At 41.5% G+C, this 23,680-nt stretch overlaps 1 protein-coding gene across 1 annotated transcript in view; it reads right to left on the bottom strand.

Moving 5' to 3' along the window:
- The window catches only part of map2 (microtubule-associated protein 2), a 67,954-nt gene that overhangs the window by 1,554 nt on the left and 42,720 nt on the right, over window positions 1-23,680 (bottom strand). The window contains exons 7-19 of the mRNA XM_031858737.1: window positions 21,024-21,239; window positions 18,743-19,027; window positions 14,997-17,050; window positions 13,931-14,537; window positions 13,575-13,805; window positions 12,374-12,490; window positions 11,238-11,299; window positions 9,476-9,617; window positions 9,085-9,141; window positions 8,648-8,949; window positions 3,422-3,514; window positions 943-1,024; window positions 370-482 (exon numbers count right to left, since the gene is read on the bottom strand). Coding sequence (XP_031714597.1) covers window positions 370-482; window positions 943-1,024; window positions 3,422-3,514; window positions 8,648-8,949; window positions 9,085-9,141; window positions 9,476-9,617; window positions 11,238-11,299; window positions 12,374-12,490; window positions 13,575-13,805; window positions 13,931-14,537; window positions 14,997-17,050; window positions 18,743-19,027; window positions 21,024-21,239 — 4,361 coding nt within the window. The remainder of the gene's footprint in view (window positions 1-369; window positions 483-942; window positions 1,025-3,421; window positions 3,515-8,647; window positions 8,950-9,084; window positions 9,142-9,475; window positions 9,618-11,237; window positions 11,300-12,373; window positions 12,491-13,574; window positions 13,806-13,930; window positions 14,538-14,996; window positions 17,051-18,742; window positions 19,028-21,023; window positions 21,240-23,680) is intronic.

Here is a 23,680-nt window from a genome sequence, read left to right as displayed (position 1 = left end):
GCAAATACAACAACTCTTAAATGTTTAATTGATGAGAAGTCTGTTTTCTAGACTTCACTCTGAATACTTGATGAATCCGAATGTTTGGATTAACCTCTACATCACTTATTGATAGTGGTGAATACTATACTTTACTGCAACCATCACAGATAAAGGATTGCAAGTTTTTGGAAGACTGGCTTGTTGTAAACACAATCTTTATATATATTACTTGCATTCTGTTATTGCAATTTACAACATTTTTACCCTACAGTATATCAGATTATGTAATACATATGCATTAGTATACATACATATACTAGTAAGACAATTCATCAAAAACTTGTGTACCTTTAAATCATAGATTGGGTGCATGGAACTGACACTCACTGTGACATGGCTTCCACCAGGAGTGTGCTGAGCATTATCCAGGGAACCCACCTTGGCTTGGGCTTTGTCTTTGAAGTCCAACTTGACAGTCTCTATACGCACGTTACCGCCCCCTGGGGAGAAGAAAAGGAAGTGTAAAAACTCTACAGGGATATCCACTCAGGTTTACGTGGAGGTAGCGACTGACTTATGGTGAAATAAAAGTGAAGGGGGTTGGGCAGTTTGTTTTTTTACGATATCCTGGTCTGTTGAAACTGATTTCATTGGCAAAGTGAATGTGTCATTTTGTACTGGAAGAGCATGCATGCTCAGCAAGCTCTCAGTGAATAAAGGTTATACAATGGACAGATGGAGAGGGACCAGAAGATGGTGCTGCAGGACCTACAGTAGAAACCACAACACCATCTGGGGAGGAGGGGAATGACAGCTGGACACCCCCATATAAACTTCTATTGGAAGGTAGGATTGCACCGGCAACCTTCTGGTCACAAGCGTGCTTCGCTAACCTTTCTTCCAACATCACCCCCAGTGTTACCCCTCAGTTCCCCCAGACAAATGCAGGCTGACCGTTACCTGGCCGATGATGGATGTTGTCTAGAGAGCCACACTTGGAGGTCACGTGGCTCAAGTCAATCTTCTTGTTTTGTATCATCACCTGGAAGCAGCAAATTCAGGGAAAGACAAGGTTAGAGCTTACAGTTCACAATGAGGTTATAATAAACTCCCACTGACCTCATATCATGATTGGAACTGACAGAGACGATGCAAACAGCATCTTCCCCTTTCTCAATTATAGAGAGGGATGCAGTAAGTCTGATCTGCACTAAACTGCAGCTGCTGTTTGAAGAAAATGATTGGGTATCAACTGGAAATAAAAGGCTGCAGTCTTCCACATTCCAACACAGTGATATCTAATTGCATGTAATTATTAGAAAATAAGGCATGGAAGCAGAAAAGGAGAACACCAGTGACTGTTAAATAACAGTCTTTGCTTTGTTCTGGTAGTGCAGAACTGCTGGTGTCTGTTAAACCAACCAAACCAAAATTGAATACAATCTATGTGCTTTTTTTGGCACATTCCGGAAAACCTGTGAAATAAACACCATAACAGAAAGGAAGACAGTAAAGAAGGAATGCACAGGTGAAAGCAGCCGGCGAGGAGATAAGGAGATAAGGAGATGCTGTTATGTGAAACACCCCTGGAGTCTCAAGAGGAAACCACAGAGAGATATGTAAGGATTGAACCGATGAGACAGCAAACGGAGTGGAGCTACGAGCCTTTAGACACAGCACAATGAACGGGAAGAGATACAACACGTCCTGAGATGAATCACTGGGACACGCCTGTGGTCAGCAATCACTTTGCCAAGTCGCCGATTTAGTTGATATATCTTTTGTAACAAATGATTTGGTGTTCAATTTTTCCTGCTTTTTTTTACTGAGCCTGAGAGGAAAGAAGACAACAGGAAAAGTGAGACGATGCTGAACAGCGCGGGTCACGAGCCACGTTACAAACCACAAACACAAAGAACACTATGCACAACAAGCCTGTTCATCTACCCGGTGTCCCTCACACATGCATAACACTGGAAAAGATATGCAGCATGAGCTAAAGACAGAGATGAGATGTGGTCTGTGTCACCGTGGGTGAACATCCTGCTGCAGGTTGGCTCCTTTCTTCAGCAAACGTATCATTATGAAATCTATCAACTTTATTGTTGGAATATTTTTGTTCGCTGTGATCATATTTACAGAGAAAACACTACATTTGATTATTATCTTTTTACACGATTCATAAGAAATAGCTTAGTATTAGTTTTAGTACTACAAGTTGACAGGATTTGACAGTCCACTCAGGCGTATCAAGTGCATATTTTACAACAAATATAGACCTACATTATAAAATATTAATATTTGCTTCAGCCGCACTTGGAAATTTTGCCCCTTGACATCCTGACACCTTATTGTAATAAGAGGTACCTGGAGCTTAAATACCCTTCAGTAAATGTTTAGTTATTCAAAAGAGAACTGCTGAAGTGTTTAGTACTACAATAGACTTAACCCGGACAAATAAAATAAATCAGCTCAAAATGTTCTTCATTAAAATATAAGCTTCATTCAGATTTATCTGATTTACATCGACTGCCTTCATATTTTAACCAAGTCACAAACAGAGTTAACCATGCACACTGCACTCACAAATGTGAGAACAATCATGGTCAATCACATTGGTCTTTTCATGCCCTTAAAGACATGAGAGGAGCAGATACATTACATTTTGGAGTGGAGAGCCGGGACCGCCACCAAATTATGAATCAGTATACGGCCAAATGTTACAGCCTTTACATGTCTGTCTGTCACTCACCCTTGATAGTTAACTGTCTGGCTGTTCCATCTCCAGCATTGTAATGCCACTGGCATCACCTTTTTTAAACCTCTTGAAAGGAAGATGATACACACGTCTCTGTGTTCCCAGTAACAGAGTTTTAAGAGGCAAATAATAAGACATTTGATGAGAATAGGCTCTCCTAAGGGACGTGATGTTACGACAAGAAAGACTTTTTTTTATCATTTATTGTTATCATCAACCTGAACACCTTACTTTGGAAATGCACGTTACTTAGTGCTTCATGCAACATGCTGTTTTGGACGAGAGATGTTGAGTCTCTTTCTATGCATTTCGATCGTACTTTCTGACTAATGTATAATAAAAGTAATACACATAATCAAAACATGAATAAAAGGTATTATTGGGATTTTTTTTAAGCCTTAGGTAGAATGCTACTACAGTCCTATATGTTATCAAATGTTGGATCAGGAGACATGCAGCCTTTATTATCTAAATTCCTCGCAGGACACAAATCAGTACTGGGGATCAACAGCAGTCAGGTAAAGAGCACCAGCACTGCTGCCTTAAAGCGTGAGTGACTTAACAATAAGCGAGGTGGAAAAGGGAAAATGAAACACTGAAACACTGAAAAACAACACGACACAACAGAGAAATGACACTGACATGAACACTGAGACAATGGACTAGTGGCACAAGACTCACGTTTCCACCTCCTGCCGAGTGGCCCCGCCTGTCCAAGGACCCACACCTAGACTGAACATGGCTATAGTCCAGCTTAACACTGGGGATGAGAACCTGCAGGGCGGAGGTGAGGAATGAGGTGGGAGAAGACTTGGGCTTTTTTACTGTTTAAATGATCTGTCCTAGACATCTGAGTTTGTTTGACTCTAATGTAGGCAGTAGTATTTGACCTGGTGGTTCACCTGTTATCACCTGGGTAAACAGCATGCAATGGATACAATGATTCGCTACTAAGGGAGTTGTAGGTAATAAATGCCGTAGGTGGAGAGTATCATGAAGTTTTGATATATTGCTGCGATCAATTCGTTTTTACAGACTTTTGAGTCCATAAGAGCAAAACCTTCAGTGAATCTTGACATCCCATTGTGTGTCACATGAAGAGACAACTCCACAAGAACATACTTCAATAAGTTGCCATAAATTGCACTTCCTGCGTTCAGACTCAACTAGATGCAAAATGAAAGCAGTGAAAACTTGAGACCATTAGATTAGGATGATAGAATATGTTTGTGTGCTGTTATGGTATGCAGACACAGCAGAGTTGGTACAGTACAGTACTAACAATAAATACATTTTACCCAGAAGCACAGTAAAAGCAATGGGAACAACACTGGTCGAGAGAGAAAAATTTGCAAATGTATTTATGTGGAGAAAACACTACATAATTCTAAAGGAGGCTAGAGGAATAACCATGAGGAGACCAAAACAATACTTTAAAATGCTTTGAAATACTGCAATACCAGTATAAGAATATTTTATATAAAACCAAAAGTATAGAATGAGAGTGCAGATATACCTCTAGAATCTAGTATCAAGTAGTTGTCTAGTATAGACAACATGACAAACCAGAAGAGGAAGGTTCAATTCTGAACGAGGGGGTTGCAGGAAAAGAGTTTGTTGTTGGTTAACTGAGCATGCATTCATTTCCCGATTAGCACATTGTATCCTGCTGCTGCCTTCCCTTGAGTGAGCCCTTCTGGTCTTAAGTAAGAGGATAAAGGCAGCAAAAATAAGGATAGAAGAGAGGTTAAGCCAAATTTCATTTGGATTTCATCCAGTAACCGCCAGTGAACATCCGAGCCATTACCAAGGAATGCAAAAGCAAGACATTTTAATGCATTTCATTTGTTGGTATACCAGCTTCTGGTCTCTGGGAACATCTACCAAGACAGCGAGAACTAACTACCAAACACAAGACAAGACACAATATGTACAGTATTACAAGATTACACTTGAAACTAAACGAAGCAAAATGATGGCAGTGATTTCTGTGGTAATGTTTCCTATTTATTTAGCCCCCGCCAATGAGAAGTCAAGCTTTAAAAGTGGACTTTGGTTAACCCCACACAAAGTGTGCAAAGAGAGACAATGAATTGCATACTAAGGTCATTAGGTTCAAGGGTGAGAAAAAACGACAAACTAGGGTACTATGATGCTAAACCATTAAGCCATGTATCGAGATTTGCACCGCATAACAAACAGTTACTTGTTGCATGTCACTTAATTGGACTTGGACTAAAAATATACATTAGGAACAAACTAGAATCAAGTCACGGTCCTTTCCATCTAAGGATCAAGAGAGGTAAAACAATCGGTCACGACAGAAGGGTACATACATTGCCTCCACGGGGAGAGAGCTGCAGATTATCCTGGGAGCTGCATTTTGTCAGTAAGTGAATGAAGTCCAACTTCCTGTTAAAAATATGAATCTATGGAAAAATACAGAGATAGTATGTATACTTATAGTGTATATTTATATATAAATATAAAATGTTTCATGTAGATCAATGACATGCCCTTAGATGTTGCTGATTTGAGTTTTGAAAGACATTTAAAAAAAGTCAAATTTTCTCACTAAATGTATTGCACAATGAGCAGGTCATTCACACTGGTTATCCTTGCATTCCCATCATGGTTAAGTTGATAAACAGGACAACATACTTGGTGTACTCTTTTAAAAGAGACCAAAGGTTGAAAGATGTGGCACTCAATAAATAATCACAAATAGTTCAAGTATAATCAATTAATACATTAATCAATTTCAAAAAGGTATGATAAGATAATTGATTGCATTTAAATATAAATTATGCATTATTAAAATATAAAATTATATATATTATATATAATATATATATTATAGAATTGGCTCACGATTTTCAATTAAATGGGAGCTGTATTTTTAGAGACAGACGTCCTGAATTTCAAGATGTAGGCACCTAAAAATTGAATGAAGTCTAATCTACACAGCAAGAGCTGTGATTGGCTCGATCGACCACATGACTGGTTCATGCAACAGCTGTTCAAACAGCTCCTGCTGCTGCTCTGTGGGCCGCCTTGATTAAATATTCAAAATTCTAATATCAATTAATTGTGTAAAGCAAAAAGTTAAAAAACAGAATTATTCATTACTAATTTGAATTATTTAATTTAATTATTATTATGTTTTTATTCAAGAATAGTCTCTCAAATGTATTAAGTGTATTAATTGATGAGAATGAAACACTATAAAGGTTTTTAATTATTTCTTTACCAGGCTCCATTAAACACATGGTGTCATAATTAACAGTGCTGAGGTGTACCAGCAGGTCTTGGGTCCAGGTCACATTGTGTGCCGCTGACAGGCAGAGAGTAACGGAGATGAGGCGAAGCACTGACTTCCAGATCCAAGAGGACTTGTGTTTGGCCTCTGTTGGCATATTTTGGTCCTTGTGCTTCTATGAGGACAACCAATGGACAGGTCAGTGTCGAGGCAAAGGCCTGATATGGGCTGGGGGAGGCTTGGAAACTGGAACTATTTAGACCGTGGAGCTGCTATAGGAACTAATTAAGGTCAGGAGAGGATTATTTCTGTCACAGGGGGTAACACGACAGACAAGTGTGTTGAGAAGAGGACCACAGCAAAATTGTCGAACTGTGTGTGCAGGAACTTAAAGAGAATATTTGAGGTGACTTTTTCATTCGCATTTCACTCTACATATTTTTAAATGTTCTGCTATCAAGGAAGAGGAAAAGCAAAACACACAAGGGAATGGGATTACCACCCTTCCATCCGCAATGCACCTCGTCCAGTGGCAACAGTGCAGAAACCTCAAAAGTAACTATTCATCTCTGTAAATTGCAGCAGCTACTTGCAAAGAGACTGCATGAACCTTATTGCAGCAAAGCTAATGATGTCTTGAGAATGATCCTCTGTCTATATTCTCTGCTATTATATGGGATACAGCACAGTGGTCCAATAGTGACAATGAGGGGCCACTACACCAATAAATGTGTATACTTAATTACATTAATGTAGAAATAACCAAAATAATTCATACATACTGTATTGTATTCAAATGCCAGAACTATTTTGTTGTATTTCTGTTATTGTCTTCGAAATTCAGTAAATATTCATCCCTTTCTGAGGTGCTTTTGTTAAATCCACCTATGAGACACAAATAGCAGTATTTAGGTTTGTCTCGACACTTCTTTCTGAATCTCATAAAACACACATATGCCTTTAAACACCTTGAGTCATCTCATCACAATACCATAAAGCCATTGCCTTAAGAGGCAGATTAAATTTTAACTTTGTGTCATGCAGCTTGTGGCCAAAGAGAAGCTGGGAGAATCAGGACAATTGCTCTGCTCAGACACTCCCCCTTGTGTTTGTGTGTACACAAAAGCTGCCATCACTGTCTGACAGCAGACACCTACTGCCTGACATAGCACAGTAACTGATTATGACCCGGCATACATGCTTGCACACATAAACACACGTGTAAACATGCACAGAAACTCCACTTAGGCCATTTCTCCTGCAGATGACAGGCAGGCATTTGGAGCTTCATCCCCCCCTATTTTGTGGCTGGCTGCACAGAGCAGTGCAGAGACCGGGCAAGTCATCAAGATGTCAGCCAAATCCTCAGACCCCTAATCAGGTCATCAGTGGAGGCTTGTAAGAGCTGATGGATACAGACACACTGCTGTTTTCATCACTATTCTTCCTGTTGCAGCGCTGACTGTACTTCAGACTGGAACAGTATTTTTGTCAAAATGTAGTGTAGGATATACACTCCCGAACACCCTGCTAACGCAGATTCTGAGTTCTGAGATCAGGAGGAAAAACTGAAGGGAGTCTTTGGTTCACAAATGACTGCAACATACGTGACTCTCTTTACATTTACCCCAGCTCTCTGCAATTTTACAAAAGGCAGGAGTAACATAATCACGTGTGTGAGCTCACTTGCTAGGAGCAGCTGCCTATAGTTTTATACAGGGACACTACGGGTAGTCAACCATACTGACTGGTGAATCAAAACAATAAACTGAAAGTGGCTATAAACTGCGAATAACTGCAGAACTAGGTGTTGGTTATCAATTGTATTATTTTAACCAAATTCAATCTCAAAAGCATTATTTTAAAGAAGTTCTAGCCTCGGCGTTCCCATAAATATTCATAGATGCTCAAGGCCCTGTGAAACTTGGTATTTCTTTCTCATCATCATTTTATGCATTTGACTAAGTTTTAATCAACGCAAATTTTGTGTTCAATATTTTTTTCTTTCACAACACATCATTCTTTCTTAAATCATTGTCCTTTTACACTGGTGAGTCAGCAAAGGATAGGACTAACAGTGGAAAGAGGTAGCTAAGAGACTAAATAAAAAAACAATGAGTGTGGAGAGGTAGGAGAGAGGGTCCATGGGAAATAATCATATTAAGAAATAAGAAAAGTCAGAAGAAATTATACAAAAACACATTTTACAATGCAATTCTAACCAAATCATTAAGCGTTGGCGTTGGTACATACCAATGGTATATTCTACTGATTTTTAACAATACATAAAGACATGGCAACATTGTAGTCTGTCTCCATTTGTTTTTAATACCACTTAACCGTTTGCTTTTGTTTCAAGGTTTGAAGGACAAGATCCAGGGTATAGCCTGGTAGGAGATAATCACTAAATATAGATATATAGATATAGATATCTACGTTTATATGGACAGAAGGTACACGTACTAACAACTTCTCGAATAAGCCTCTCTAAGATCATTAGAAAGACAGAGACATGTAGGAAAAACAGAATGCATGCAACAAGTAGTGATTGGATTGCAGAGGTGAAAGAAATAAGCAAGCAGTTAGATAGAAGCTACGGGTTGTGGGGGAGCAAAGGTTTTGGGGTAAGTGAGGGAGAAGAGCATCACCTGTCCTCCTTTGGGCTGGTACTTGATATTCTCTATGGAGCCGATCTTGGACCTGATGTTCTTGAAGTCAGGCACTGGCTGGTTGATGATGCGGAGCTGTTTGGGTGTGGTTGCAGGTGACTTGGGCGGGGTGCGGACCACGGCTACCTTCCTCTCCTGGGAAATCAAGCTGAGGGAGCGTGGGGTTCCAGGGGTCCTTGAGGACGACGAGTAGCTGGGTGGGGTTCCTGGGGTGATGGCTGTGGAGCCAGGGGTGCGGGGGGTGGAGTGGCCGCTGCGAGCCGAACGTGAGCGCACTGATTCTGTTATTGGTGGGGAGGAAAATAAAGGATGATGCCATATATACTGAGTTACTAGTTAATTAAGTTAAACTTGTACAATTCAATTTAATCCAATATAGCAATCATAGTGACAGACGTATGGAGAATCCCATCTACCTGTCATGCTAGAGGCCCGTCCAGTCCTATGCTCTGCCCTCATCTCTGTGCGAAACGCTGCAGGAGTGAAAAGAGGAAATGTTTCAGATTTAATAAAGGAGATGATGAGGAAGGAAGAAGGAAAGAATGAAAAGGAGATTCAAGGGTTCTTTGATGTCCAATTTTAAACTAATCGATCTGGATCTTTGCTATTTACAAGGTAAGTTGTGTATGTGTAAGCACACTTTGACTTATTGTTACATAGAATAGTCTATTTACTATAATGTAAGGCATTGGTACAGTTTTTGCTTTGTTATTAGTAGAATCAATTTCTTGAGACTCATACTGGAGGCTGATTGATTTATCTAAGACCACCTAAATACCAATACTTTGAGAAGTAAGTTGAGCCTACATGTGGGTCTGCGAGGAGCTGTGGAGCCGGAGCTGGTGATGGAGGTGGAGCTCTCCTCATGGTCTGGGTATGGCCGGCGACTCAGAATGGAGGCATGTCGCGGCACGGAGGACCTCTTTGCAGGGCTCCACGACCCACCGTCCTGTTGGGAAACAGACAAGAGGTAGATCCTTAGGCCAGTGAGGCTCTGATTGATTCTTAATGAAAGGTGACATAACCGGTCTAGTTTGGTAATATTGCAAATAAAAGTAATTTTTTAACTAATTATATACATATGTTTTTATGATCTTTCCTGAACTCCCACAGCTACAAGGCCGCTCTGCCATTCACCTACCTTGGCTATGAGTCTCTGTAATACTGGGAAGAATTGAGGCTCCGCTGAGGATGGGCGTGGTCTATCTAATGAGGCGGCCACTCTGGATATGGAGGTGGGGATCTTTGTTAGTGGCGAATGATGGGCATGGCACTGAGATAGCACAACGATGAGGCCCGGTGGGTGAGTAGCATGGCACCAAAACACATGACACAGGGTGACAAAAGAATGGTGAAAATAACAGTGCTTTAACATGCATTATCAGTGCACAAGATCTCATCTCCTTTGTGGTGATGATGAATGAGATAGTAGCATCAGATCTTGTGTGTTTAACATTTAATTATAGCCCATCACAACAGCAATTCATGCACGCTCATTGTGAACATGTCAGTTAAGACATTTTAAAATCTATGACTTCAAAATGGCAAACAACAAACTTGAAGAAAAAAAAAAAAAGTACACTGCAGACCATGGTAAGAGATGTATTGAAGACTGTAAATAGAATGTGTGAATCAAAAGTGAAATATAATGTGGGCTCAGAGTGACAGAACCCTCTTACAGTATGCTTTGATGACATGACATTTAAGAAATGCAGAAACGGTGTTATTTTAGACACAATAACTGTCATTACCATGGTGGAGGATTAAAATGCAGTCACGACCACAGCCGCTGGAGAAATGTCAGGGGTGATTCGACACCCACTCAGTAAGAAAGAAAATGCTCTAAATGGATCTGCCTTGTCTACTTTTGCAAAGACCCATTAAACAAGGCAACAATGGCAAACATTTTTACAAAAAGCAAATGCAACGGACATAATATTGGTTTCACAGAATACAAAACGAAAACTAGCAGTGGTGTTAATACAGAAATGCAATTCACCGTTTTTCAGGCAGGGATTAGGGCTTAGATAGAGAGAGGGGAGACAGCCTGTAATGTGTTTATCTGAATATATGATTAGGTTTCTCTGGAAGTCACAAGAGAAAATATATAACAGCTTTTAATAACTCTCAATTCCAATGATAATTATTCTGCCTAATTAATGTGGTGTTTATTGTTTCAGAGTTAGCACTACAAGGCAACTTGCGTATTAGTTTCATATTAGTAGCAAGAGAAAAATATTTGATATCTGTTTTGACTTAATTATGCATTAATTGCATGGTGTAATACAATGTCAGCATGTCCATGTTTACCAACCTTTCTTTTCTAAAACTCTTTATACTAACGGACAACAAAAGGCTGAGGTAGAGTGGATCTAATGTTGGAGAGTTCCGTTTCCAAGAGACAGAGCAATCAGTCGCTGCCGTTTAGGAGAACGTTTTGGTTTCTCTCTTCAGCGTCAGTATATTTAATTACCCTACTACAAAACTACTTGATGATTCAGGCGGTTTGCCAGTAAAGCTTTGATATGATATTTCTCATTCCACTGTTGGGCTGATGGAGTGTACTCACCGATGCTCTATCGCGAGACTTTCTGGCAACACTTAAAGGCTGACGACTGTCTGGTAGCGCCTCTGAGAAACAGAAACAGAATAACAGGAATATTACAACACCATCAGAATACACGTTTTGACCTTCATACACTGACGGGGAAGAAGTGAGAACCCTTTTAATGTCCTACTTTTGAAGGAATATCATCATATTTGTGTCCTTGATCATTGAGCACATTTGGTTTTGTATGTGTACGTATGGACGTACAACTTTGCATTGCTGTACCTGGCATGGAGAGCTACAGTATATGACAAATCGAATGTTCTGTGGGAGCGGGTTGCTGCCCCATTGAGAGCTCTGTTCTGCAAAGATTTGGCAAGGTATCACACAGAGTGGGGGGGATTTACTATTATGTAAGGCAACCCTGGGAAATAATCTAATTGGGGCAATGCAGCAGTACACTGAGCTTTCATCATCAGTGACACAGAATTCAGCCCATCAGGGGAAAATGAAGTGCAAACTGCCTCTGGGACTCTGAGTCTTTATAGTATCAGGTCCAGAGAACCGTGGATTACTAGTTGCCTGGCAACCATAGGTTGAAAACCATATGAAAGACCAGAGAGGTCAGGAACATTTTCTAGGTTTTTCACACCAAACAACTCTCAGGCAACCTTTAAATGACATGGAATAATTATAAAACATATTAGTGTATTAATGTGACAGAGCAACGGACCACCAACAGCTCACCAAGAGCATAAACACAAATGGCTGGAACTGGTAACAGCAAGGAAGATGCTTTTAAAGAGTATCTTAACACCAGCTGAAAATCTTGCTTTTTCCAAGTAGTGATGTGGAAGTGTGCTTTGAAAGTGTTCAGTGAATCCTGAAAAAAAAGCAGGATGTCAGTGAATTGATTTTTTCAACTGGGTGTTAAGTTTCTGTCAAAAGAACAAAGAGACGATGTGCACAAAAACAAATGAAGGAAATGAAACATGTATGACAGTCAATTTTTATTGTGATTAAATACAACGACAAAAACAAACCATGGTAACCAACAAAACAAAATGGATGCCAAAACCAGGTGGAAGCTGACAGTGAAGGGACGTTGTAGTGCACACAGCACTAGAGTTGTATGACAGACCAAGGCAATGTGTCACCTGTGGGTCTCCTTCTAGGACAGGAGTGGTGCTGGGTGGGGCGGGTCTGGCGGACGGCTGGTTTCATCGCACTCCTCTTAGATGGGGATTTGGTAAGCTCGGCCTTCCTTATCACAGCTACCAGAGGAAACAGGCCATTGACAAAAGCAGAGACACAACAAAAAAGCAGAGGCAGAGACTGAACCACGTTCGTATTTGTACTATACTAAAAACAGCTGACTCAAATCACTGTGTCTGTGGGTTATTATGAGACTGCAAATCTTCTGACACAAAAAGTTGTACAGGTAAACAATAAGTAACTAGACCACTTAGGCACATGATGATGAGGGGTTTAACAATTCTCCAATCCCGAGTTTCTGTTCAGTGCGGTTCATACCTTGTAATACGGGGGTTCACATACATTAACTAAATAAAGAGGACTATTAAGAACCATTTAAGCAGCGCGGCAGTAGGAATACAGGTTTTGGTGTTTTGAGTAAACATCTGTTAGCGAACCTCCTGGATAAGATGCAACTCAACTATGCAGTCAGTCACATACTGAAACGCGGTCAGCTTGGCACTTCATATCGGGGTCCCAGCACACCGAGCAAATGCTTGAATCCCGTGTTTTCTATAACTGACAAAATAGCGCATATCCAGTGCCATTAAAACCCTGATTGCATTGGTAATTGCTTGAGCACAGTCCAAGTTAGCTTGTGGTGTCATTCTCAAGACATTGGTAGGAGTTACCTGCTGTTGTTGGGGATTCTAAGGAGGATCGCTAAGATCATTGTTGGGATGATGTCTTCGGAAACGTGCTAACATATATAAAGTGCTGCCTGTCGCCTAAGGAAGTTTTGTGAAACACTACGGACAGATTGTGTGCGTTTTGTCGATGATGCAATTGCCATCTCTGTACTCCCCCAGATAACCATAATGTTCCCAGACTGCTGACTTGAATGTGCCCGGGGGATCTGCAGCGGTCGCGGTAGCAGCGGGTTGAGGGGGAACACAAGACTGTGGACGTTTGTGTTGCGGTTTCGATCTCGTTTTCAGAACCTTTACATGATGATAATGATGATGCCGAGCAACTGTTTTAAATGGCTTTACTCAACGTACAGGACAAAGAAGAAAAGTGTATAACAATACTGATTCTATGGAAAGCAGCAGGTATGCTGATAAACCATAACTGTAATATTTATAACTGTGAAATGAAGGGAACCTTTTTTGTTCTGGATTTCCTCTCTGGGGATGTAGACAGGTTCTTTGCGGACAGGCTTGCGTTCTGGTGTGGAGATTCGGCCCTTAGCCCGCCCTCCCTTGGCCTTGGGTTTGACTGGCTTTTCTTGTTTCTCTGTCTTCCTTTGTTGGGTATGCTTGTTCTGGACCACAGCAGGCTTTTTGACTTTGGGCAAAGGCTCAATCTGCTCTGTCGCCATACTCTTATCATCATCTGCAGGGTGGCAAAGCAAGACATGAAAAACATGAGACAACATCAATGTGTTTATTTGAAGCAGAAGAAGAAAGAAATGGGAAAAAATAACAATGTAATGGAATAAACCACCAAAGAGATCTCACCTTGTGTGTCAACCCAGGAGCTGTCCAGGATGGAGTCGTCCATTGTGGTTTCATCTCTATCATAGCTCTCTGTCGGTTCTTCAGTGTCTATGGTTTGAGCCTCCTTCCCAGGGGAGGCAGGGGTCTCAAGAACATCTACCACCTCCTCTAGACTTGCAGCCTCCAAGTCTGCTTCTTGGGCCAGTTCCACAGACTCCTCCTCTTCCTCCTCTTCCTCTTTCTGGGCAGTGACACAAAGCCCTTCAGCCTCAGGTGAACCAGAGAAGCGAACGCTGTGTCCCGGCTCTTCTGCTTCATCAATGGTCTGGACCACAGTGATAAAATCGTCTTCAACTGTCACCACTGATTCGATGGCAGCTCGAGTTTCTGGGATCTCCTTTACCACTCCTGCCCCTACTTTACCTAACACCTCTTCCTCATCTTTGTCTTGCGCCTTTTCAGCCTCCACAGATTTTTCAGCTTCTTTCTCCACAGGTTTCGCGGCCGCCTTTTCCTCTGGTTGTCTTGCCATCTCCTCAAGCTTGTCTGCAACCTTTTTGTCCATCTCAGCATCTTTCTCTTTTTCTTCCTTCTCTTTCAGTTCCATTTCTATCTTTTCTTTTTCTTCCTTCTCTTTCAGTTCCATTTCTATCTTTTCTTTTTCCTCCTTCTCTTTCAGTTCCATTTCTATCTTTTCTTTTTCTTCCTTCTCTTTCAGTTCCATTTCTATCTTTTCTTTTTCTTCCTTCTCTTTCAGTTCCATTTCTATCTTTTCTTTTTCTTCCTTCTGTTTCAGTTCCATTTCTATCTTTTCTTTTTCTTCCTTCTCTTTCAGTTCCATTTCTATCTTTTCTTTCTCTTCCTTCTCTCGCAACTCTTTCTCTTTTCTATCTTTTTCCTCTATTTCTCTCTGCTCTCTCTCCTCTTTCCCTTTTCTCTCCTCTTGCTCCATCTTTTCCCTCTCTTCTCTTTCCTTCTTCTCTCTTTCTTCTTTTTCTTTCATCTCACTCTCCTCTTTCTCCTTCCTTTCTGTCTCTTCCCTCAGGATTCTTTCTGCCTCTTCTTTCTCTCTCCTTTCCTTCTCTACGATCTCTTTCATTTCATTTTCTTTCTTTTCTGCTTCTTCCCTGATTTTCATCTCAGCCTCTTCTTTAATTTTCTTCTCGGCTGCTTCCTTCTCTTGCTCTTCCCTAAATTTTCTTTCTGACTCCTCTTTTTCTTTGTTAATTCCTAACACTGGTGAAACTGTTCTTTTGGGGGAACCATAAACTTCTCTTTGTTTAAGCTTTGAAGGTGAGAGCACTGGAGAGAGCAGTTTATCATCATCGATGTTGCTCTCCACAGACGAAGCAGGTGATGTTTTGACAGGCCTGGCAATCCGATCCTTGGCCACACCGGTCAGCTGGTACACATCTTCGGCATCCACTTCCTCATAGGCTTCCTGATGGACCAGCTTCACTTTCTCCCGAAGTTCCTGCAGTTCTCTTTCCTCCTCCATACTGAGAGGCCTGTCCTCCATCTCCAATTTGCGGATCTGCCTCTCATAGTCGGCAATCTCGGTTTCTGATGCTGAGCCTTCGCCACTTGCTTGTCGTTCAGTGTCACTAAATGACCTCCCGCCTTCTTCTAGAGTCACAGTGACCGTTGGTGTCACAAAGGACTCACTTGGCTGAGCTAGTGGCATCACTCTAACAGATTGTTTTGACTGTTCATCTGCAACCTTGCACTTTTCTTCAGCAGAATTGTTTCTCTCTACTTGCCTCTGGTCTTTCTCTTCAGTGACATCAGCAACTCCTGATGGCTGGCTGTGGTCCTCCACAGATGTGTCTCTGACTGCTAATTTCATAGCTTGCTCAGCCACTTTCGCCTCCAGGACGGAGTGGGTAAAGACCTGTGCAGAAAGGTTTGTGGGGCTCAACACATCTGCAGGTGATGGCATGGGTCCTGAATATTCACTGAACACACAATAGCCCATATCTTCCAGCTGGCTTTCACTCTTTCTGAACATAGGACTTAGTTCCCCTGAAACTAGGCTAGCCAGTGGGTCATCTGTGAAGGCTGGATAATCAGCTTGAATTGACTTTCTCCTGGTGATGTCTGGTTCGGTGTTTTCGGATGCAAGTCTGGAACGGGTACCAGCTAGGTCCAGCATCTCAGGCAAGTCTTGCGACATCTCTGTGCCATCTTTATAGGTGCTCTGAAGGGGCTGCGGTGATTCTGGCGAAACCGGTTCAGGGCTGGGTTTTGAAACCGGTTCAGTGGTCCTTGGAGGAGATGAAGAATCTGAGGTGATGGAGGCCGCAGTCTCCAGGATCAGAGGAGGCAAGGATGGAGGCTTATCCACAGATGGTGTAGTGACTGGGAGGTAGTCTGCTGACTCATCTAGACTTCCACAAGTGTATGACATGATATCTGTGGCTAGTGGGGAGAAGTTCCTAGGTCTTCCTTGGCCACTCGGATCCATTGTTCCAATAGTAATGTTAAGTGAGTAACTCCTCTGGTCCAAGGCCAGTTTACCCGGGGAAAGCCTGCATTCACTACTCCTGTCAGGAACTGTGAACAGTCTAGTGTCTTCTGCTGTACTTTCTTTAGTGTTGGGTTTATCCTGAGCTTCAGCTAGTGTGCTGTAGCTGATCTCTTGAGGCCCGGCATCAACTGTACTCTTCTCTTCACCAGATCTGCTCAGTTCATAATAACCTTCGCCCTTACATTGGGGAGCCTCAACAACCTCAATGGCTGATGTTTCAAAATATGCTGACATGCCAGATCTGTCTCTAGCGTCCGTTGTTGAGTCTCCTCCTTGAACTTTGTCTCCCAGTGACGATACATCAGGGGGAGCACCGATACTGCTGATCTCCACAACCTCCACTGACGGCTGTTTCTCCGACACTGTGATTGGCTCGCCATATGTAGGCTGAAGTGTGAGTGATCTGGCATATTCTTTGGCTTTGTTTTCAACATTCGGAGGAACAAATGATGGCATATCCTTGGTGGGGCTCTCTGGTACAACTCGTTCACCAGCAAAAAACCCTTGCATCTGGGGCTCAAAAACTTCCTCTGGGCGTTTCTCCGATCCAATGCTGTCTGGGCTCATGGAACCACTTTTCTCGCTTCCCTGCTTGTCTGAGTCCATCTTCAAAGCTGAAAGGACATCTGTAAGTCTGCTGTTTTGATCAACATAGAAAGGTAATGCTTTGGCATGCTGCGAGTGAGATATTTATTAAGCTAGGGACTGGGAAAGCTGTTATCACAGAAACAGGCAAAGCTCTCCTCAGAAACTTACAGCACAATGATACGGCCATCACTGAAGAAATACGGCGAGATTATTGGGCCCACCAAGTCACAGATGGATCACAGTATGGCATGGTATGTGACGGAACCGGCATGAGGCGACTGCAATGCTGATTTATGGGGAACAAGCAATAATAGATGGGATGGATATCCATGCGACTCTTCAAAACATCAAATTAAAAACAATTATAGCATTTCTGTCATTCTTTGTAATTACAGCGGAAGCCACTTATAGTGATCACGGTTACAGTGATCAACCACTTATATGGATCAAAAAGCTTGGGACGGAGACATTCCTACGTATACAAATGCTGTTCAAGTATCAAGTAGTCTGCTTACAGTGTTCATTTGTGGTATTTTTATACATGATAACATTTGGGATTTTTTTTTAATTTAGGTAATTATTTTATTATTAATCATTTTTTAACTTTACTACCATAATATTTTGCCTTGCAGTAACCCGTATGCACACAATTTGAGTAATCTACTCAAACATCAAGACACAGTCACGTCTGCTAATAATGGAGACAGAAAACCAAAGCGAATATGGGAAAGCACCTGTGGTTGAAGCCCACCACGAAACAGTTGAAGCTGCGTTTGAAACAGCTGTACTGTATTTTGGAACGGTGAATAAAATTCAGTTAATAGCAAAGCTGCCTTTTTCATTACTTTATACTAATTCAATAAATATAGTGTCAGTTAGATAGTGATCGTGATTAATGAGAAATAAAGAAAAATAAGTAGTGATCAATTTAACCTGGACAGATGTGATCACTGAAAGAAGTTTGAAAGTACAATGAAATTGTATGAGATTTTTCCCAATTTAAATTGATCATATAGTTTTATTAACATACAATTAATTTTGGCACCTAAAAATGACTTTCATATGTCTTTATAAAATCCAAAGCATATTGACACTAATGCAGAAGAACCTTGCTAGTGAACGACAGATCAATGCCATAAAAAGTCAATAACAGTGACAAAAACAAACTCAACAAAATAAATGAATTGTAATTTTGCTGATATGATAATGCATTTGATGAGGCAACGAAACCACACTTGACATGATACAGCCAACACAAGATTCCCTGCAAATGATGTACACAAAATCATGATAATAATATGAGTGATCCATGGTTAGAAAGTATGATTCATGGTTACGAAAAGTGCAACGCATTGGCATACCAGCATCAAGCCACTTGTAAACACAACGTGTAACCTGTAAGCTTAGAGCCGGCGAAAAAAAGCACTGCTACGTTCACTTCATCATACCAATACGACACGGTGCCGAAAACCACAGCAAGAAAAAGAAAATACAAGCGCAAAGATAGCACACAATAAAACCAGGTCAAGTTAAAAGAATGTGGCTTTTTTCACCAACAAGCCTGTGTTGCCTTGCAGCCACAGCAGAGCGCAGTGGGGATTACTTGCCATTCCACCTGAATTATAATGCTTATGGGGTCCTTTTGACACATCTTGTGTTCTTATACAGTACACAATACAGTAACATGCCGGCAGGGAGAGCAGGAGGGCAGGACACACCTGTCTCAGGGCTCTCCCCACCCTCTGCTTCCTCCTCCTCTCTGTCCACAGAGCTTTCTGCAGCAGCACTAGCTGCTTCGCCCAGCTCCAGGTCTAGATCCTGGGCCTCGTCTATGGCCTCTGCCTGCTCTAAGGGCTCAGCTTGGGGGTTGTCCAGCTCGGGCTCTTCCCCGCTCCACTGCTGCTCATCAAGAGCTTCCTCGGACTCTGCTGCCTCTGCACTCTCCTCTTCCTCCTCTTCCACCTCTTCCTCGTATTCAGCTGTAAGAGCCTCCATGGTCTCTTCTTCTCAAAAACAGGGTGAGAGGGGGACACATTAAGACTACAGGCAACACAGACTTGGGTTATGTGAGAACACAACTTATGATGGGACACTTTCAGCTCTGGGAGAAGATGACCTAAAATGTATGTCTGTTCACACATATAGGTACATTACACATATAGAACAGAGTGTAGTGTGTGGGTGGTTTTTCATTCTGTTTGTATGCTTTTCTACTTTGGGTACTTAGTGTACCCAGTATGCAAGGAAACTACAGTACAAAGATATGGTGGTTAAAGGCATGCATTACATTTATTTCTCAATATCTTTTTTTTATTTACTGTAAAAAAACAACCGTTTCCATTTATCTTTTTCTGTGGCATAAACCATGTCTTCAACAGAGATTGACCTGCCATCATTGACAACTGAGGTTGTTCAAGAAAAATGGAAACATAAATGGTAACACTTCATGGCCTAACACTGCACTATTGTTGAAGCACTTCTAGTCAGAGCATTTCTGAAAACCCAGGCTCTTTAGAAGAGGCAACCTTGAAGAGCTGCAGTCCATTACAGCAAAAGGTAGAGTGCCTCAGATTCTCGATATTGCACACGGACTGTGCAATGCACAATGTGGGGGGGCATACAACTTAGTTTTTCAGCAGCCATTCCTGTATAACATTTTCAGTTATTGTGTAATAAGTTCTATTCAGAAGCGTTGCTGCCCAATGTTGCTGCATGTGACATAGATGTTGGTAAAAACAATGTTTCTACTAGATTTCTTTGTCAGCGGTGCCAATGACGGGTTGGGGGAAGCTGGGGGAGTTAATAATCAGACTACATTAACACTATTTAGAAAATGTCTGCAGTTTCACAGTCAATGACATACTCTTCATATCTCTTCTTTGTTGTGCGTTTATTGAATGAATGCCAGTGTTTTCCCTCGGTTGACTACTTTGGCCTGGCGCATGGGTCACAGTGGTGAAGACCACTAGGAGCAAATGCCAGGAGTTGAGTTTTCATTATGGTTTGTTAACTGCACGTCAAATTAATCAGAGCACACACGGCCGGCCAAATTACAATATGACCTGTGGCTGACAAAGCAATGTAACATTTAAAAGGCATTGTGTTTTGGAGGGGTTGAGTTGTATCAGAGAGCCGACAGAGGTATAAATTAAGTTGCTGTCCTCAGTTGAAGCTGCCCAATCAAATGATTTATTTTGTTGGATGGATAACGTAAAAGGCTATGTTGTGTGTTTGAACAGTCTAAGTGTAAAGACCCTAGTCCTAGTTCCCCTTTAAACTGGCTCCATGTTGTGTTTCTAACGACAATAAAAGTGGAAAGTTGTTTGAGAGTGAGTGGAGCTGAAAGTCTTCTCTGATGCCAAAGTGAGCGGGTGACAGTAACTTAGGATGCGTGTAGCGGGTTTGATATGGCACGGCACAATTAAGGGGTTGAGGGGTCATTTTAAAGAATAAACCAAAACATAACTCTGGGAGATGATTGGTGCAGAGGAATTTGTGCATGGAGGTCATCAATCATGCACCGTATCTCTGAGATATTCATGAAAGCCATTTGGACCTTACTTTATGCCCCAACAGTGAACCTTGGTGGCCATGTGGTCTTACTGTTGAGAGCTGTAATGTATCGTGTCCATTAAGTGAATCCTACTTCTGAGACTTCACAGCTATGTGTCGGACTTAACAGCATGGCAACCACAAGTAGCATGGCTTCGGGTGAAATCAATGAAAAAAAAAGAAATATGACTGTTAAACAAATATGAAGTTGCTCAGATGTTGAGCAGACAAACGTCACAAGGACACACAAACACACACACAAGGACAGACGAATAGACGAGTAGACGGACTGACGGACGGAGAGACGGAAGGACAAGAGGGATGGAGGGAGGAGGTCACATCACAGAAGGAGAGGAAATTAGCATCAAAATGAGAAAGGAGAGAAACAGAGTGAGAGAGAGAGGAATGGAGGGGGGATATGGCAAAGAGGAACCATGCGTGGTTCACCTTCAATCTGTCTAAAGGCCACGGCCTGCCCTGTGGGGCGAGAACCCGAGTGCGTCCACTCTGGGCTGAACAATGGGTGGTCATAGTACTCCTCGTCGGAGTGGTAGGGGTCGTCCTCGGGCACGGAAACTGAGATGGAGGGGGCGAGGAACTTGCACCTCTCCCGAGAATTTTGGAAGCGGCGGAGAGGGCCCGCCTCCTCCTCATCCCCTACATCTACAAACAAGACAGACACAAGGAGAAGAACTGCAGGGAAATCTGGACACACGGACTGAAAGAGAGAGTGAAGAGGAAGAGAAAGGGTAGAAAGGAAAAGGAAAAAAAAAATGGAAAACCCACCAAAGAATGTCCATCTTAAAGGCGATTTGACATTTGAGTCTTTCAATCTAGTTTATCTTTGATAACATTGATAGAATGCCAATTAAGAGAGATTATGCAATTTCGGTAAAAAATAAAAAACCTTTGCAGTAATTATTTTCAACACATTTAAATTTTTTACTTAGTTAAACAAAATAATTAAATTTAAGTTTAGAAAAAAATATTCAACGGCAGTTAACTGCACCATATATATTTGCATTATGTATTAAGGGTTTTGAAGCTTGTTGGCATCTGTTGAGAGGCAGAATTAAATTGTGTATAACATGAAAGTAAAATGTTTCACGGAAGTAGATCCATTGCAACAATTTATGATGTTTATATTTTTCTTGTTTTGGTTTAGGTCCTTAGATTCTTGAAACTAAATCAGTAGTTGAACTGGGGCCAGCTGTACTTTAGGAAATTACTAACCATTGACTCGTTCTTTACTAGATACATCCTCAAGTTACTTCTTAAGATGGACATTTTTTTGTGGAGAAAGGGAAGTTAAAGCTTGAGGAGAAAAAAATGGCGAGTCACCAGAGAGGGGGATGCAAGAAGAAGACAAAGCTTGATTGAGAGCAAGAGAAACGTAACACACGGGACATTGATAAGGAGACAGCGACAAGCAAATCAAAGGGGTCAAAGCTTTGGGGCCCAGCCCTACTCTGCGACAAACAAAATTAGAATATTTCATCGTTTGAGGAAGATAACAATACAAACCGCTTCACGTATGAATGATTAAATCTAAATAAAAGACATACAACACAGACACAACAATTATAATACTAATACAGTAGTAGTTGTAGTTGTAACACAATCAGTAACGTGTGTTTGCCACTGCCATTACAGGAACAAACCCCTTACCTATAAAAAACCTCAAAGACACAGCTAATCCTCTCTTAGAACAAAGGAAAAACCCCTGCGGAGTTCAAAAAGCTAATGTTTAAAAGAACACCATCCTCTAAGGTCGTGACTGAGCCTTTTAAGACTGAACCTACTTGCTCTGAATCATGACCACTAATACAATAACGCCCGCGTAACTAAATCTCTTCATCACTCTATCTGATCAAGAACACAGAACACTATCACTTTCTGTGGAAAACTCAGATAACCTCAAATCATTCTTACGTACTTCTTCTAGTGCACTCGAAACACAATGTTACCACAACTGACCATCTCTATTTGGTGCATGGCTGACCCATCTACAGAGTCCTCATTACATTCCAGCCAGACTGTGAATTGAGTAGACATGAAGACACACGCAGCGTAAAGCCGGCTGACCGTTTAGTTGCACTGTACACAATAATCACTGCATTGATTAAACTACAATTTAGAAGTCAAAGATGAAGAACCAAACTGTATCACAATGCTAGTGCTCAAATATGAAACGCAAAGAACAAATACTTTTATTTTTTTTTAATATACAAACAAACAAATCGGGGTAGTATTTTCAGTGTAACGGCTAGCTAACAAACACACACACACACACACAGCTATATGCTAGTATGCCTAGGCTAACTTAACTTACTACGATGATTCAGTGTATCTAGACTGCATTGCTACAGTTGTAGAGAATATATTATATTAGCTCATTTTTACGCCTTACTTTTATTGCTAGGCTTTAGCTTTAGTCTTTGCCTTTCACTTGAAGCGAAGCAGCTACGTCTTCACGTAATGTTCACAGCGCTAAAAATCTGATATGTAGCCATAGCCGCCTACAAAAACAAAAATGACATACAAAAAAGACTGACAGAAGGCAATCACAAGAAAACACAACACCATGAGTAGACATGCAAAACAACAAAAAAGACAAACAACAACAAGTCGGAGGGCTACCTAATTTGGCTGTCGTATTAGTGTGTGGGGGAGACGAGGTGCGGATTTTAGAAAGGGAAATGGAAGAAGAGGATGAAAAAAAAGAGTGCACTCGTTGTAACAAGGCCGTCGTGCATGTGGGCGCTCTTTTCTTTGAGAGATAAACAGTGATGACAATGAAGATACGACTTGTATCTTTTCCAGGTGTACGATGAGGAGGAAGCAGGATTTAAAAGGAAATGGATGTCTGAAAAATGGAAAACGTGTTCCTGCTTTTAGCAACTCTTTTATGTACAGGTTTCCTGAACGGGTACCAATGTGTGGGTTGTCCCCTGTAGGTGGGGCATGTCCTGAGGGTGTGTGGGAGGGGGGGGGGGGGGGGGTTTAAGTAGCCCCAGACCCAACCAACATCAGTACTCCAATGTGGTGGCGATCACAAACCTCCAGGGCTTCAGTTGGGGAAAAGAAGGACACTCTTAAACACA

This window comes from Anarrhichthys ocellatus, unplaced genomic scaffold (genome assembly GCF_004355925.1).
Source record: "Anarrhichthys ocellatus isolate YVR2014 unplaced genomic scaffold, GSC_Weel_1.0 scaffold20, whole genome shotgun sequence".
Classification (NCBI taxonomy): domain Eukaryota; kingdom Metazoa; phylum Chordata; class Actinopteri; order Perciformes; family Anarhichadidae; genus Anarrhichthys; species Anarrhichthys ocellatus.
This window is presented reverse-complemented; position numbering and strand designations above follow the sequence as displayed.